Source organism: Hippoglossus stenolepis, chromosome 23 (genome assembly GCF_022539355.2).
Source record: "Hippoglossus stenolepis isolate QCI-W04-F060 chromosome 23, HSTE1.2, whole genome shotgun sequence".
Lineage (NCBI taxonomy): Eukaryota > Metazoa > Chordata > Actinopteri > Pleuronectiformes > Pleuronectidae > Hippoglossus > Hippoglossus stenolepis.
In genome coordinates this window covers 1,111,877-1,125,880 of record NC_061505.1, presented here as the reverse complement: position 1 = coordinate 1,125,880, position 14,004 = coordinate 1,111,877, and the positions used below count along the sequence as shown (strand labels likewise).

Below are 14,004 nucleotides of genomic sequence, written 5' to 3'. Positions count from 1 at the left end.
AATAACAATTAATTTAAAAGGTGAAGGAAAACTATTGTACACAATGAAGTAGGACGCCAGTGCATATAGAGAAAACTAGAAGGCCCAACAGAAACCAGATTTACATTTTTTATATCTGTAATATTTAATATTTAAATTCACTAGATCCAGATTTTGATTTTTGGTTCTGCACCAAATTACACAGAGTTTTTCATCAAGATCCATGATTAACAAAATGTTGAACATTGCCTCATGTCACTATAAAGAAAGTGAATAACAATCCTGGATCACCAAAGGTTAATGGGTCCTGGTGCAGTTTGCTCTCTCGTGCCGATAGGTATCACTTCACCTGGAAAACAAACCACGACTCACTCGGCACATTTTCACAAGCTCTTTATTGACGTTCAACAAACCAAGTAAAATCAGACGCAGTCTTTGTTGTCTACTTGATTAAAGATTAAGAAACTGTGTAAGAAAACTCTCAAGCTGAGTCAAAGGTTTCAGGACCATCAAGATATTTTAAATAAACCAACCTGATTGTAGAATCCCATCACAACATTCAGCTGTTTCACACATGATGAAAAATCTCAACACTCATGTGAATTGAAATCAGGGTAAGAGAGGATCATGGTTTATCCCAAAAGACTTTTATTACTTCACATGGACTTGCAGAAATATATATTATTAATATCAGAGTAAATCAAATACGGTCTCACACATTTTATAACCATCACCAGATGTTAACGAAAAAGATTAAATATTTTTTAAATACGTAGAAGCAATCAAATGTCTGTTAGTAATTTCTACGTTTGTCATATTGCTGTTCAATAAACCCAGAGAGCAGAATGTGCATATACAGTATTGTAGCAAAGAAAAAAAATACCCCAGATATATGAAAAGTGTCCCCACTGCGGTCAGGTGGGTTTAACACTTTCTAATCGACACAAATGAAATTAAACGTCTGATTGTCCTTCTTTTCGACCCACTTATGGGGGTCTTTTTTCTGCATGGCTGCTGCAGAGTCACAGTTATGACTTTGTATTGAATTCCAGTTGTCATAGCTGAGTATCTCACCATTGACCCAGAACCAGGTGCCCAGGGTGCAGGTGTAGCGCAGCCCCAGCCAGATGAAATCAGTCTGGGCCTCGTTTGTCATCTTGGCATTCTTGACTTTCTCTTGGACCGATTGCTGCTGTGTCTGGTTGGTGATGGAGACCAGGTCATGGTGATTCTCTCTGCAGTGATCCAAGGCCTCCTGCCAGGTCTTCTCTTCTTTGATCAGTGTCATATTATCTGTCATGAACAAACACAGGGATTTGATCATCATGGCCTCCGATAAAAAGCATCACAATAATATTAAGAAGTTCAATACTGAAGTTGCTGCTTGGACTTTTTGTGCCTAAACCAGCATGTCTGACAGTCTACTTTGAATATAATTACTAATTTAATAGTTTTAAGCCGTTTCCAGACAGGCAATGAACACAGGATCATCTCCGGGTTATTATCCAGAGAAAGCAAATGTCCGAGTGAGAGGCTCCGCACATTCTCCTCGAAGGAGTTCATATATTTACCACTGACAGAGATTCAGTGTGTACATACATCTGTAAAAAACTAAAGGAGCAACTGGAATGACCCTGGAGTGCATCCCTCCACCGAGGCCGAACAATCCTACGCGTCATCGTTTAGTTCTTATGGTGGAAATATAAAAGATAACAGGAAGATGTCTGAAAACCTGAAAGATTGATTTGTCAGAAAAGCAGATTAAAAAACAAAATCGATATCCAGTACTTACCTTTATGATCAACACACATGACGAAATAACACTGACCTACAAATAGAAGAAAATATTATTCAGTATTGATGCTGATAAAAAAGCCCAAATCTTCATCACGAGTATCACTTGCAACACGTCACTTCCTCCATTCATTGACTTCTACTGAAGTCTGAGTGCGGTCATGGAACAACCGCTCTGTGAGGTCTCACCACAGACTGGAAACAAAGATGGACGAGGTCCAGGATTCAAGCCAAAATATTGACCATGCTGCAGTCTTGCACATTTGGAGGCGGAGTCTGTGCAGTCGCGACCAGGGGATGAGGTCACGTTGACAGAGACGCTCGACCAATCACAAGTCAGTCTCAAATACTAATCATGAAGTTTAATCCCATTTTCATAGAATTAAATAATTAAATCTAAGTTACAGGAAAAGCTTTTAACATCAGTGTGTTTGGAACTACCTAAAAGGACAGAAACATCTTTAGAAGAGTCAGGGTTTAAGACCTGTACTGCAGCCAGCCACCAGGTGGCTTCGGCTTCAGTTTTGCGGAGCAGTCATGGCGTCCATCTTTCTGTACAGTCCAGGAGTCAAACTGTTAAACTAGTAGAGATTAAGTTGTGTTGTGGATTTGTCGAGCTGAGGAGATGACGCACTTACCCATCAGAATGAGCAGAAGCAGACTCCACTGCATCTTCGCTGCGTTGGATGACAGGTTGTTTCAGTCCGCTGTAAAACAAACGGGATCATTTTTACATCTTTTCTCTATTTTATGTAAAAAATGATTTGCACCAAAACTTGCACCAACCAAATAACACTACAAACTCAGAAATAGTTGGTAACTTGAACAGTTCATTTCACCTTGAACATTTTTCATTTCAGTAAAATACAAATTTAAAAATATGTGCAAAACAACAACCTGAAAGTTGTGCTGCTGTCTGGAGGATTGCGATCTTGTGCTTTCGATGCCTGTCAATCACAAGTGAAACACAAAACAAGACAAACACCGTCAGGGTTCCCTGAAAGATTTCAAACGTGCCGTCTTCCACAGCGTCCTCCATCTCAAACCTGAACTCAACTGAAGCCGTGTCTTTGTATGTGGAGCAGATAAAATACAGACAACATTTTCTGATATTTGTTTTATCATCTTCAACCATTGTAAAAGATCCAATTAGACTTTATCAAATCAAGTATAAACGTGTGTGTGCGTGTGTGTGTGTGTGTATTCTTACATTTTTCATCTAATTGCTATTACAGTAGCACACATGTTATATGCTATAAATACTTGTCTTGTATAAGTGAATAAAAGTGTTTTACTTACTGGTGATTCCTTCTCTCGGTGCTGTGCTGACGGCTCGTCTCAGTGAAACAGGCTCTAAACTCACACTCAGCTCTCGTATTAACCTCAAAGCCTCATTTGAAAAGCAAATATAACAGATGTGATTTACATGTTGTGACCGACAACAAACACGGGGGTCATCCGAGCAGGGCGTGCAGGACCTGGCTCAAAGTTCTCAGTTACATTTGCCTCACGTGGTTTTTATTCATCTTGGTTTTCTGGAACAAATATTGTTGTAAAATCTGATTCAGGGGGTGAAGCAATAATTGTAAATGTAAAATTCCCACTGTCTCAAGTTGGAATTCGGTAAACAAGTGGCCGAGTCGCTGACGCCATTACACACGTTCTCATGTTTTAAAACCTGCATATGTTTTTAAATCATTTATATGTCACATCTGATCCCTTTTCTTTGCTCTTCATTATTGGAAAGAAGTGTTTAAACAATCTAAAAACAAAACGTTTCCGTTCTTTATTTCACACTCTGACTTCAAAATCTTCCTTTTGTGTCCATATATTAAAACAAACGTTATTACTGAACATGAACATTTCCAATGAGAGAAAATGTCAAAACCCACACGTCAATACAAATGTAAAAGGATCTCTGTCATTTTGCACCTGTTGAAGGTGAAGAGTCACCAGAAAAGTAAGAGTACAATGTGCTCCGCTGACAGCCGACCTACCGACCTCTGAGTCGACTGCAATGCAATACATTTAACATTCAGATCGAACATTCAGTGTCATCGCACAGCGTACAGTGACATTAAAAGTGCCAGTAGTACAGAAAGTAACGTACAGACTCGTTACAGTATAATGAGTAAATATAAAAACACTACAAGCACACTACATTCAATATTTACCACATACTCATACGTGTTTTATAAGTTTGTCTTTTCAACAGTCAACATTCAGCTTCACTCCGATGACTTGACCGAGCAGATGCCTTGTGTATTGTAGTCGCAAATATATCAGCATTTGAATATTAAAATATGGAGGAGAAGGATGGATCTTAGTGAGAAAAGGATCCATTGATGATGAGGACATCATTTCCATAGAGTAACAGAAAGCCATAAACAAATGTGGAACACTGTTTCCTGTTCAACAGCCGACAGGCAGAGACATTTTATTTCAAAAAAAATATACACATAAAATTACATTTGTACATTTGTCAAAATTCCAGTTTGTTAAATTGAAAGAAAACATTTTCTCCCTGAGTGAGGATGAATTTGATTAGAATCCATTTCGGTGTCATCACCTCCACACGTCTGTTTGTTTGTTGGTGTGATAGATTTCCACTCGAGTTGCCATGGAGACGGGACTTTTACTTATACGAGAAAATAAAAAGACTTGAATCACTGTCGTTCAAGGGGCTCATCTCTATTTTTCCAGTTCGTTTATTTATGTTTGATTTTTAATAATTTAAGATTTGGTTTTTGCTTAATTTTCTTCAATCTTCATTCCATAACCTGGTGACTAACACAACACAAGCTTAAGATACAGAATCTTCAATAAATGTGTATTAAACAACACAATTAAACTTTATGGCCTGTGGAGAAAAACAGACTGATGGGGAATATTAGAAATTATCAAACAAGAAATGATCTCTGTTCAGCGATTGTCTCAGCACCTGGATGAAACAAACACGTCTCATTTAGACTTTCTTTAGGGACACGTCTGTTCAGTCACAGTCGAAAAACAACATCATTTGTTGCCTGCGAACAGAAATGATGTCAATGTTTATTTGCATGTAGCGACGGGAAGTGAGATCTGATCACAGCAGATGAATTTTAATACGAGGTGTGAACTCAGAGCTGCCAACTTGTTATCAGATCCGTCAACACTGAGCAACCGTTCATCTTAAAGCAGCAGGTTAATGTGTGAGTGTGAACATGAGAAAGTTTCCTCCTTCTCTCCCTGAACGTCTGTTCTCTGTGACTCTGCTGAGTGGGTTCCATCTCCTGTGAGAAGAACTGACTGAGAGTCAGCTTCAACTGTCACAACCAGCTGCAGGTGAAGAGTGAAGCTGAACTGAGATCAGTTAAAAACACTCTGAAGTTATTAAAAACCAGAGTTTATCTCCAATATTCAGCAGGAAACTGTTAAACATGAAGAATTCTGAACAGTTTGGTTACAGCTGCAGCTCTTCAGGGTCAGGAAGCAGAGGATCATGGGTAATATCCAGCGTTCAGTTGTGTGTCAGATGGACGACACATTGATAAGCTTCGTTTTCCCTCAACATGAAAATCACTTGGAGCCAAACAGAGTTAATCACCACATGTGGCTGCAGAGGGCGCTGTTGCTCTGTGGAGGATACACAGTGCTGCTTTAACACCAGGTCTGATCACCTCATCATCCGCGATTTGTTTGTCTGTTTGTCTGTTCGTCTGTTTGTTTGTTTGTTTGTCTGTTTGTCTGTTTGTCTGTTTGTCTGTTTGTTTGTCTGTTTTGTCTGTTTGTCTGTCGCTTGTTTGTTTGTTTGTTTGTCTGTTTGTTTGTTTGTCTGTTTGTCTGTTTGTTTGTTTGTTTGTCTGTTTGTCTGTTTGTCTGTCTGTCTGTCTGTCTGTTTGTTTGTTTGTTTGTTTGTTTGTCTGTTTGTTTGTTTGTCTGTTTGTCTGTTTGTTTGTTTGTTTGTTTGTCTGTTTGTTTGTTTGTTTGTTTGTCTGTTTGTCTGTTTGTTTGTTTGTTTGTTTGTTTGTTTGTTTTTGCAGATACAGATCAGGCGATCACTTTCTCGTACCATCGCAAGATCGAGCGTTTTTACATTGTTGTTGATTTCTCAGAGAAGAATTCAAGGACCTCGTGAATCTTGGGTTGCAATTTGGAGCAGATTCGAATAAAAATATGGATGTAGTGAGTTTAAATGTGGCTTCACGAGGACTATGTGCTCCAATCTGTGTGCATGCATATGTTCCTCATGTCCAAAGGCTGTTAGGTGTGTTAACCCGTCCTTGGCACCCGTTTCACAGCTTATCTTTTAAAACACGAATCACTGGTGTCTGTGAGTTATTCCTTCTGTCCGAGAGAGTCGTCCATCCCTCTGACTCCTCATTTACTGGCAGTTGAACGTGAGGACGTTCTGCTGGTTTCCTCGTATGAGGACTGCGGGACAGTGCAGGCCGCAGGTCAGCGTGTCCAGCCAGGACATGTACAGAGCACTGGGACAGTCACTCTGCGGCACCGGAAGGCTCCTGGACAAATGAGAGACAATCAGGACTCAAAGGATCTGGAGAGTCTTCTTGTTGTGCAGCACTTTACTGTCGCTCTATAAATAAAATAACTCAAAAATAAATGAACTCATGGAAGAGAATTGGGGCATAAAGAGAGAAAATTTAGATTCTTTTCCATTTTGCATTTCAAGATAGTTTCCTAGTGTCAAGAATCAAATTGACATTTCACGATTAAAGTCGAAGCCCATGACTATTAATATATAATATGATAATAACTAATCTCTCTTCTGTATGAACTTAACAAAACAGCACGTCAAGAAGTAATGGTGCTTTCACTTGACCTGCAACCAAACCAAGATTGTTGCAAGGCAGCGCAGAGAGACACGTGTGAACTGTACTCACACAAGCACCAGAGTGGCCTGTTGGGAGTTCCTCCGGATGATTTCGTTCAGCCGCACTTTTCTCTCAGACTGCGAGGGGAGGAAATTAGAGTGAGAGACCGACACTGAAGCAAGGACGACTGTGTCCGGACATTTTCCAAAGTTTGTCCGTCACACGTGGAGGACGCAGCAGGAGATTGTCCGGGTCTGTTTTCTCACATGGGCTCACTCGGACATTTTACCAGGGATTGTCACACCACAAATTGCCCAGAGCAACTGACTTTGGCTTTTGCAATCTCACATACAGCATCTCTACGTCCAGAGTTCAGTGCAGGTCTGAAAGAAGCATAAGTTACACAACACAGGGAAACACACACACACACACACACACACACACACACACACACACACACACACACACACACACACACACACACACACACACACACACACACACCTTAAGTTTGAAGGCCTCATACTCCTTGTCAGATATTTTCCCCGGGGCCCTTTGCCTTAACTCCTGAACTGAGACGTCTTGCTGCTGTTCATCATGTAGCCTGAAGGGGGCGACACTGTCTTCAAACCTACTCAGGCTGAGGCACAAACAGAAAAACAGGACACGTGTCACTTTGCTGTGAAAGGCAGGAATTAATTCTACATATTGTACAATGCAGATGAATTTATTCAACCAATGTTGCATAAAGTGAAAAGTTTAAATCCACCTGCCGTTTATTAATCTTTAGAGTTTTACTTGATCATAACAAAAAAATCCATAGCGGTGTCATACCTGTATCTACCACTAGGGCGAGTCAGACTCAGAAATGTTCTAGGTTTTGTAATTTGTCTTTTCCGAATAAAAGCCGCAGTTAACTGACGGGTTTCTGTGGACGTACCTCTTGGCGTGCGGAGGCTTCTCGCTGTCTGTCATCACGATGACGTCATTAAAATCCAGACGGAACCTCCTCAGCAATGAGATCATCCTAAAAACACGGAATAATTAGAAGAGATCAGATTACGCTGAACATCATGTTGTGTTCGGTTCTGCAACAATGTCCAATGGAAAATATTAAAGTAATACTGAAAATCAATACTTATAAATCGGCCAGTAAATATGTTGACAAAGAATAAGCGGTTATTCCTAAGATGTCGTTTAATGAAACTTACAAATAAATGTAATTGAGGTTTGACATTTTACAGTTTAACCAAACTTTAATTATAAACTATAAATACGAACAAATATAAACAATATGACAGAAATGTAATTTAATTGCAATTCTTGCAAAGTAAAAAATGTTGCACATCTATTCTGTATTATTGATTTTGTAAAACAATTGTCAGTGAACAGATGAATCGCTCAAGCTCTAAAAATTACTCCAGAATAAATCTAACAGCCTACTTCCATCTTTTATAGACATTTAATTCCAACCACTTGAATTTTGCAGTTCAGGGAAATTGGAAGAACTAGAGGAAGCAGAAACATCGTCTCTCTCAGTGTTTGGCTCATCGAAGAAGGTGAAACCGTGAAAACGTACTCGTTGCGTCCTGCCTCCATGTCGTGCTCATCTCCCACGATGAAGACCCTGACCTTGCAGAGGCGCCAGCGTTTTCTCCTGGTGAGCAGGTACGGCACCAGCAGAGTCAGACCTGAAGGGACGAGCAAGATGGTGGCTGATGAAGAGGAGCGAACTTAATATGCACATGAATTAAAGAGGGCAAAATACAAGCTGAACTCTAGAAACCCTCTCTGTATCTCAGGAGGCAAAGGTGTCGATGTGCTGGAAACAAAATCCCGTGATCTCCGCGGTGGAATTCATTCATTCATTGCCTCCGCCTGCTGCACCGCCCCTCACCTACATCCTGAGAACCCCCCCACTGTGTCCGGTGTGTTGGTTTTGTCAGTTACCTCCGTCATCGGCCACCCAGTAGACGTCGATGGTCTTCTTCCCCTGGTCGTCCTGAAACACTGTCTTCACCTGGTCGCCGTCACCTTTGGTGGAGATGTCGTCAACTGAAGCAGCAGAGTAGGACAATCAGCTGAGCAGCAGCTCCTCTGTATTCTGACCCTTTATCCCCCAATTAGCACTTATATGTTTCCCTTAACGTGTTCACCTGGTCGTCGCGTTTCGATCGCAGCAGATTAAAACCCATAAATCTTTTCAGCGCAGTAAGTTCTCACCTGATTCTCTAACAGGAGCCTGTTGGTCTTTACTTTCCACACTTTCATCAGGTTCAAATCCCTGGTTCACTGGAGGACAGACATTACATCCTTAACCGATGGTTTATATCAAATTTAATATTAAACAAACATATCTTGTTGTCGGAACGTACAGAAGAAAGTCTGGATTTCTAACCTTCGAAATCAAACTGGTCAAAGATATCCAGCCCGTTCATCATCCTCAAGATGCACAGACAGTAGTTGGAGTCGAACGTATCACTTGAGAAAAGAAAAGAAAGAAGAGAATAAAGTTTAAATATGAGGTTGAAAAGAAAAACTCATTTTATATTCCTCACACTATCGAGAACAGAGCAGTGAAACAGTGAACGTCCGTGATCACACTGACTTTATGGTGTTGATATAATCTTCAGTTCTCTCAGGAGAACTCTCCCTCCAGTTGGTTTTGAAGCCCAGGACCAGCGTGTTGGGTTTCAGCTTCCCAAGACCAGACGCCTTAAACCCAATGTGAGCAAAAAGCACATCGGAAGTTTTTGGAAAATAGAGGTTAAAATATATACTGTGAGTAGTTGGATGATTTGAATACGTGTAATATGTTTTGTTGCATCTGTTATGTAAGAAACAAATGAGAATAAATATGAACACGTGTGTATAAATGAAAATATCAATGTATCGTCAAACAGAATTCCCAGTAGAGTTTTGAACATTAAAAGCAAATAACAAATAAATGTTGTACCTGCAGCAAGTGTCGAGCTCCAGCTCTGAGGCAGTCTGCACTGAAAGGCGTGTAAAACGAGCGCACCTTCCTCCTGTTCATCCACTTCACCAAGCGCTCGGTGGCGTTCTGGGGACGGGTTTGTCTTTCCTGCTCCTGAAGGCAACAGATCCAAGCACATCGTTATATAAGAACATTTTTAATAAAAGATTTAAAATCAAGATAAAGATGCTCAAGTTAAATTGTGTCAAAGTAAATAAGAAGGATGTTCAGACTTGGAACCGTCCTTTGATTCAAAGGTACAATCCCTCTCTCTTATTTCATAATTTAATATTTCATTATTTCATAACATTTTCTTGCAGGAGAAAAGAATGTGACGACTGACCATGATTATGTCTCCGCAGATCATGAGGCTTATATTCTTAGTGAAGGTGCCGACAAAGTCCACCAGTGCAGGGCGCTGGTTTGGGGGCCCGGTCAAGACGAGACACTGCGGTCTGATAAATGTCAGAGATCAAAGCATCAGAAAACACCTTTGAACATCTGAACCATTTCTACAAGACGACAGAAATATGTGTTTGCTCACCTGAAGTTCTTGACGTGATCCTCCACACCCGACAGAGCGACAGAGTAGGACAAAGCCGTGTTGTATATACCCGCCTGGACCGATGATCCCCAGTTCACCTCTGAGGAATTTAAAATACACACAAGTGAGAAAAAGACAAAATATCAAATTTGAACTGTTTTCTGAACACAGCAAAAATCTTAAATCACAGCTTTTGTTTATTTACGCTCACCAGGCTTGTTGTAGCTGACGTATCCGAACAGGAAGAATATAATACAGCAGGTGATGAGCGCAGCCCACCAGGTAAACAGGAACATCAGAACTACAGAGATCACAGCTCCAAACAAAGCCGTCCATTTACTGTAGTACTGAAATGATGGCCTCCAACCTAAAGGGGGCGACAGTGAGGAAGAGAGGACTTTCAGGTGCCCGAACATTTAAACTCACATATCGTCAGGGACCTTCAACGAGAGGTCGGTGACCCCTTGGAGGTCCTGCAGGCTTTACAGTTAATTGATTAATGGTGACTCACCGGGGGAGTTGGTGATCGAGGCGTGAAAGCAGCTGAAGTTGATGAGGCAGTAGCAACACAGGAAGAAGTTGGTGATCAAGACTGCGAGGGAGTTCAGCTCAGCTGCGGCGACACAGGAGGGAGAACCACGTTATGAAGGTCGGATATTAAATAGGTCAATAACACAAATACATTCATCCGTTATGTCCAGTAGAGCAGACGAGACACACCGATGAGGATGAACGCCACGGAAATGACGTAGCAGAGGATGTAGGCCCGGAGTGGCTCATCATTTTTCCCATAACCCTTTGCAAAGAATCCAATGTATGGGTATAAGTTGTCTCTGCACAGACACTGGCAGAAAAAGAAGAAAATATCAATTTGTAAAACACCGTATTAACGTTCATTTCCAGCTACGACATTTTACATTTCTCTGATAACGTGAGTTTGGGGAGATTTGGAAAAACAATGGACAAAAGCATGTGTATTTATTTATTTATCAAAGGTGATCATCCATATATTATCTTGTTGTTTTGTATTCTATTTATTCACGTCATTGTTTAGCCTGTTGTTTCTCACCTGAAAGATTTTCGGAGCAGAGACGAGGAAGCCGAGCGCCGACGACAACGTGGCTACAAAGACGCCGGCAGTGTTGAGGTAGTAGAAACCCGCCACGTGGCCCGGTACCTGAAGGATATACATAACGTTTATGAACACACAGATTTTACACACTAGCATGAAGGGAAAATAGGAACGGAACAGACGCTATAAGCAACAGACAGAAGGGTACCTTTAAGTCGTTGGCCAGACCATAATCACATGACTGCGACTCGATGCAGTCTGTGAAGTTCCAGCCCAGGTTACATCCCGGACCCACGCAGCTCTCACTGATGTTTCCATCCAGAACGTGACCGATATTTCCTGAAGCGTCCCGTACGACACACGAAGCTAGATCCAAAAATCATATCGTCACTTTTTTGAATTTTTACTTTTAGCTTCTGCACAAAACTCTGCTGAAAACTGTGACACCCTTCAAATTCAAGATTATTGTTTTTCTTCCAGGTTTCATTTACAGTTGCATCTGACACTTAACAGAGAACACAGAGTACATCATGTTGAAACTACCTGCAAACACATTGTGTGTAGTTCACTTCATGTTTTGGAATATTTTGGAGTCTGGAATGGATGATTTTCTGGGCAGAGGTTCTTTATATATCGAGATATATAATACATTCCCTCCACCAAGTCTCAGTTCAGAATCTGCCGTTTGGACTCTTGGTCTTTCATCGTGAAGGAAAGTGATTAAAACAAACCCCTTGAACCGGATGAACACAACAGCTGAAGGAGTTCTATCTTACCAATGGTTGCAGAAATAGCTAAATAGCTGATTGTTGCCCAGAAAATGCCCAGGATGGTTCCTTTAGGAATAGCCGAGGCAGGGTCCTGCAAAAGGAAACAATATCCAAGTCAACATTCACGTGGTTCTTGTTGGCAGCTGAGCTGGAAGAAGCTTATCCGTCATACTTTGAGGTCTCCGCAGATGTTGACTCCAGACAGGACGCCAATGGTGGAGGGGAAGAAAAGGGCAAACATGTGGATGAAGGAGCCGTCGGCTCCTCGCCAGGCTGGTTTCAAGTTTGAAATCAAGATGTCACCTGGATATGAACAAGGAAATAGTTTATATTGTATTAATTTCTGATATTCTGATATTTGACCAAGGTATGATTAAAAAATCTATTTATATTCTTGTTCCAGGCATAATTCCTGAAGCCCAAACTTCACATGGTTTTATTTCATTTTCATTAATCATGCATTTGCTTATTGTAAAACTGACAGGAACAGAAAAATAAAAATAAAGCTGCAGAACATTTTAACATAAACTGGTTTATCAAATTTAAGATTTTGCTTCTTATAAAACAATATGTAATAATAAGAAAGCAGCCTAAACTCACCGTGGTAACCGAAGATGCCCTTGGCCTGTTTCTCTGGACCGGGAGGAATGAGCGTTCCCACAAAGTAGTTGGAGAAAGAGACCACATAAACAAATATAAAGAACAAAATATGGGTCTGGAGAGAAGAGGAGAAACGAGTCAAGTTAATTAAAAACTGCGAACTACAGTGAAGAAACTGAGATGTCTTCGGATGTGCTCACCTTGGACGTCCACTTCATTCCAGCCAGTGACATGAGCAGCAGCCCCGTCACCGTGATGACGCCCACAATACGGACGTCATTGACTGAATCAACCATGACAGCACCGAACTCCTACAGCCGTCAACCACATTGTTTGTGTGTTAATATTCTCAACGGTGATAGAAACTGCTTGAAAGTGCTTGAAGCATCTTCAGTACCTGCATCAGGCCACTGACCACCTCAGCGAAGCCAACGGTGCTGAGCGCACACGCCAGGGTGTTGGCGAAGGAGAAGACCATCCCGACTGGTCCGCCGATTTCAGGACCCAGCGAGCGGGAGATGATGACGTACAGCCCACCTGGACAAAGGGATGACAGAGAAATGAGGTTGTCATCGGCAGAAAGATCTAAAACTCAAATAAAGATGAAGTTTGGATTGTCTCGTTGATTCAAACATCAAAGAGCTGAGATCAACATCAGATTAGGCCAAGGAAAGAAGTTCAAGTGAGGAAATTGAATTTGAATTTAAAAGCAAATGTAATTTTCCAAATGTCTCACACAAGATGATTTCAGAACATTTGCGTATTCACAAGTTAAATGGCGACTGACCTGAGGTCACCCTGCCGTTGGTGGCGATGGCGGAGATGGAGAGAGCAGTTACTGAGGTCACCATCATGGACATCAGGATAATAAGCCAGGTCAATACTGGGATGAGACGAAGGAAGGTGTTCATCATTATTACAACACTATCATCAATACTATTGTGTTTTTATTCTTTAAAGATGGTAGATGTGCTCCTGATACTTCATCTGTCTGCGGTTGTGACGTACGTCTTCATGGAGTTTACAAACTTTGGATACTTGTTTATTGTGGAACGTGAGGATTTGGTCCTAATTTCAAATTCTGATTTGTCTGATTTAGATGAGAAGAATCCAGATGATTACACACCTGGATTATCCTGTGACACCCCGTGTACGCGACCTGGTGAATCAGGCTGTTTATGGCTAAGTTATGGTAACTTGACATGGAAAGCACCACCCTGCAATGTCTGGTAGAGATAGAGATTGAAAAAGACAGAAAAACCCTGTCGTGGATGTCGTATCTTTCTCCATCTCCAGATATCCAGATCTCCACCGTCTGCGCCGAAAGCCCCAGAGGCCAAACGTTGACAGACAATAGCAGATGGGCTCCGAGATTGGCCCAAACCTACCCAACCCATGATCGTCCCACAATCCTAACCCCACGTTCACTGTTGTTGCCATAATAACAAAACATC

General features: G+C 41.2%; 2 protein-coding genes across 2 annotated transcripts in view; both read right to left on the bottom strand.

The window, feature by feature from the left end:
* Positions 1-356: 356 nt before the first annotated feature.
* Positions 357-3,179, bottom strand: LOC118102659 (snaclec 7-like). Its single transcript, XM_035148991.2, has 5 exons — positions 3,073-3,179; positions 2,671-2,720; positions 2,412-2,480; positions 1,772-1,807; positions 357-1,272 (listed from the first exon to the last, which is right to left on the bottom strand). The coding sequence occupies exons 3-5, from the start codon at positions 2,443-2,445 to the stop codon at positions 914-916; spliced, it is 429 nt and encodes a 142-aa protein (XP_035004882.2). The 5' UTR covers positions 2,446-2,480; positions 2,671-2,720; positions 3,073-3,179; the 3' UTR covers positions 357-913.
* Positions 3,180-6,136: 2,957 nt separating this feature from the next.
* The window catches only part of LOC118102966 (solute carrier family 12 member 3-like), a 9,412-nt gene continuing 1,544 nt past the window's right edge, over positions 6,137-14,004 (bottom strand). The window contains exons 5-27 of the mRNA XM_035149610.2: positions 13,338-13,433; positions 12,948-13,087; positions 12,751-12,861; positions 12,551-12,665; positions 12,123-12,253; positions 11,957-12,041; positions 11,389-11,546; positions 11,178-11,285; positions 10,829-10,952; positions 10,620-10,721; positions 10,320-10,475; positions 10,109-10,208; positions 9,908-10,019; positions 9,544-9,678; positions 9,196-9,302; positions 8,986-9,068; positions 8,811-8,879; positions 8,538-8,642; positions 8,167-8,278; positions 7,528-7,614; positions 7,092-7,227; positions 6,657-6,724; positions 6,137-6,275 (exon numbers count right to left, since the gene is read on the bottom strand). Coding sequence (XP_035005501.2) covers positions 6,137-6,275; positions 6,657-6,724; positions 7,092-7,227; positions 7,528-7,614; positions 8,167-8,278; positions 8,538-8,642; positions 8,811-8,879; positions 8,986-9,068; positions 9,196-9,302; positions 9,544-9,678; positions 9,908-10,019; positions 10,109-10,208; positions 10,320-10,475; positions 10,620-10,721; positions 10,829-10,952; positions 11,178-11,285; positions 11,389-11,546; positions 11,957-12,041; positions 12,123-12,253; positions 12,551-12,665; positions 12,751-12,861; positions 12,948-13,087; positions 13,338-13,433 — 2,579 coding nt within the window. The remainder of the gene's footprint in view (positions 6,276-6,656; positions 6,725-7,091; positions 7,228-7,527; positions 7,615-8,166; positions 8,279-8,537; positions 8,643-8,810; positions 8,880-8,985; positions 9,069-9,195; positions 9,303-9,543; positions 9,679-9,907; positions 10,020-10,108; positions 10,209-10,319; positions 10,476-10,619; positions 10,722-10,828; positions 10,953-11,177; positions 11,286-11,388; positions 11,547-11,956; positions 12,042-12,122; positions 12,254-12,550; positions 12,666-12,750; positions 12,862-12,947; positions 13,088-13,337; positions 13,434-14,004) is intronic.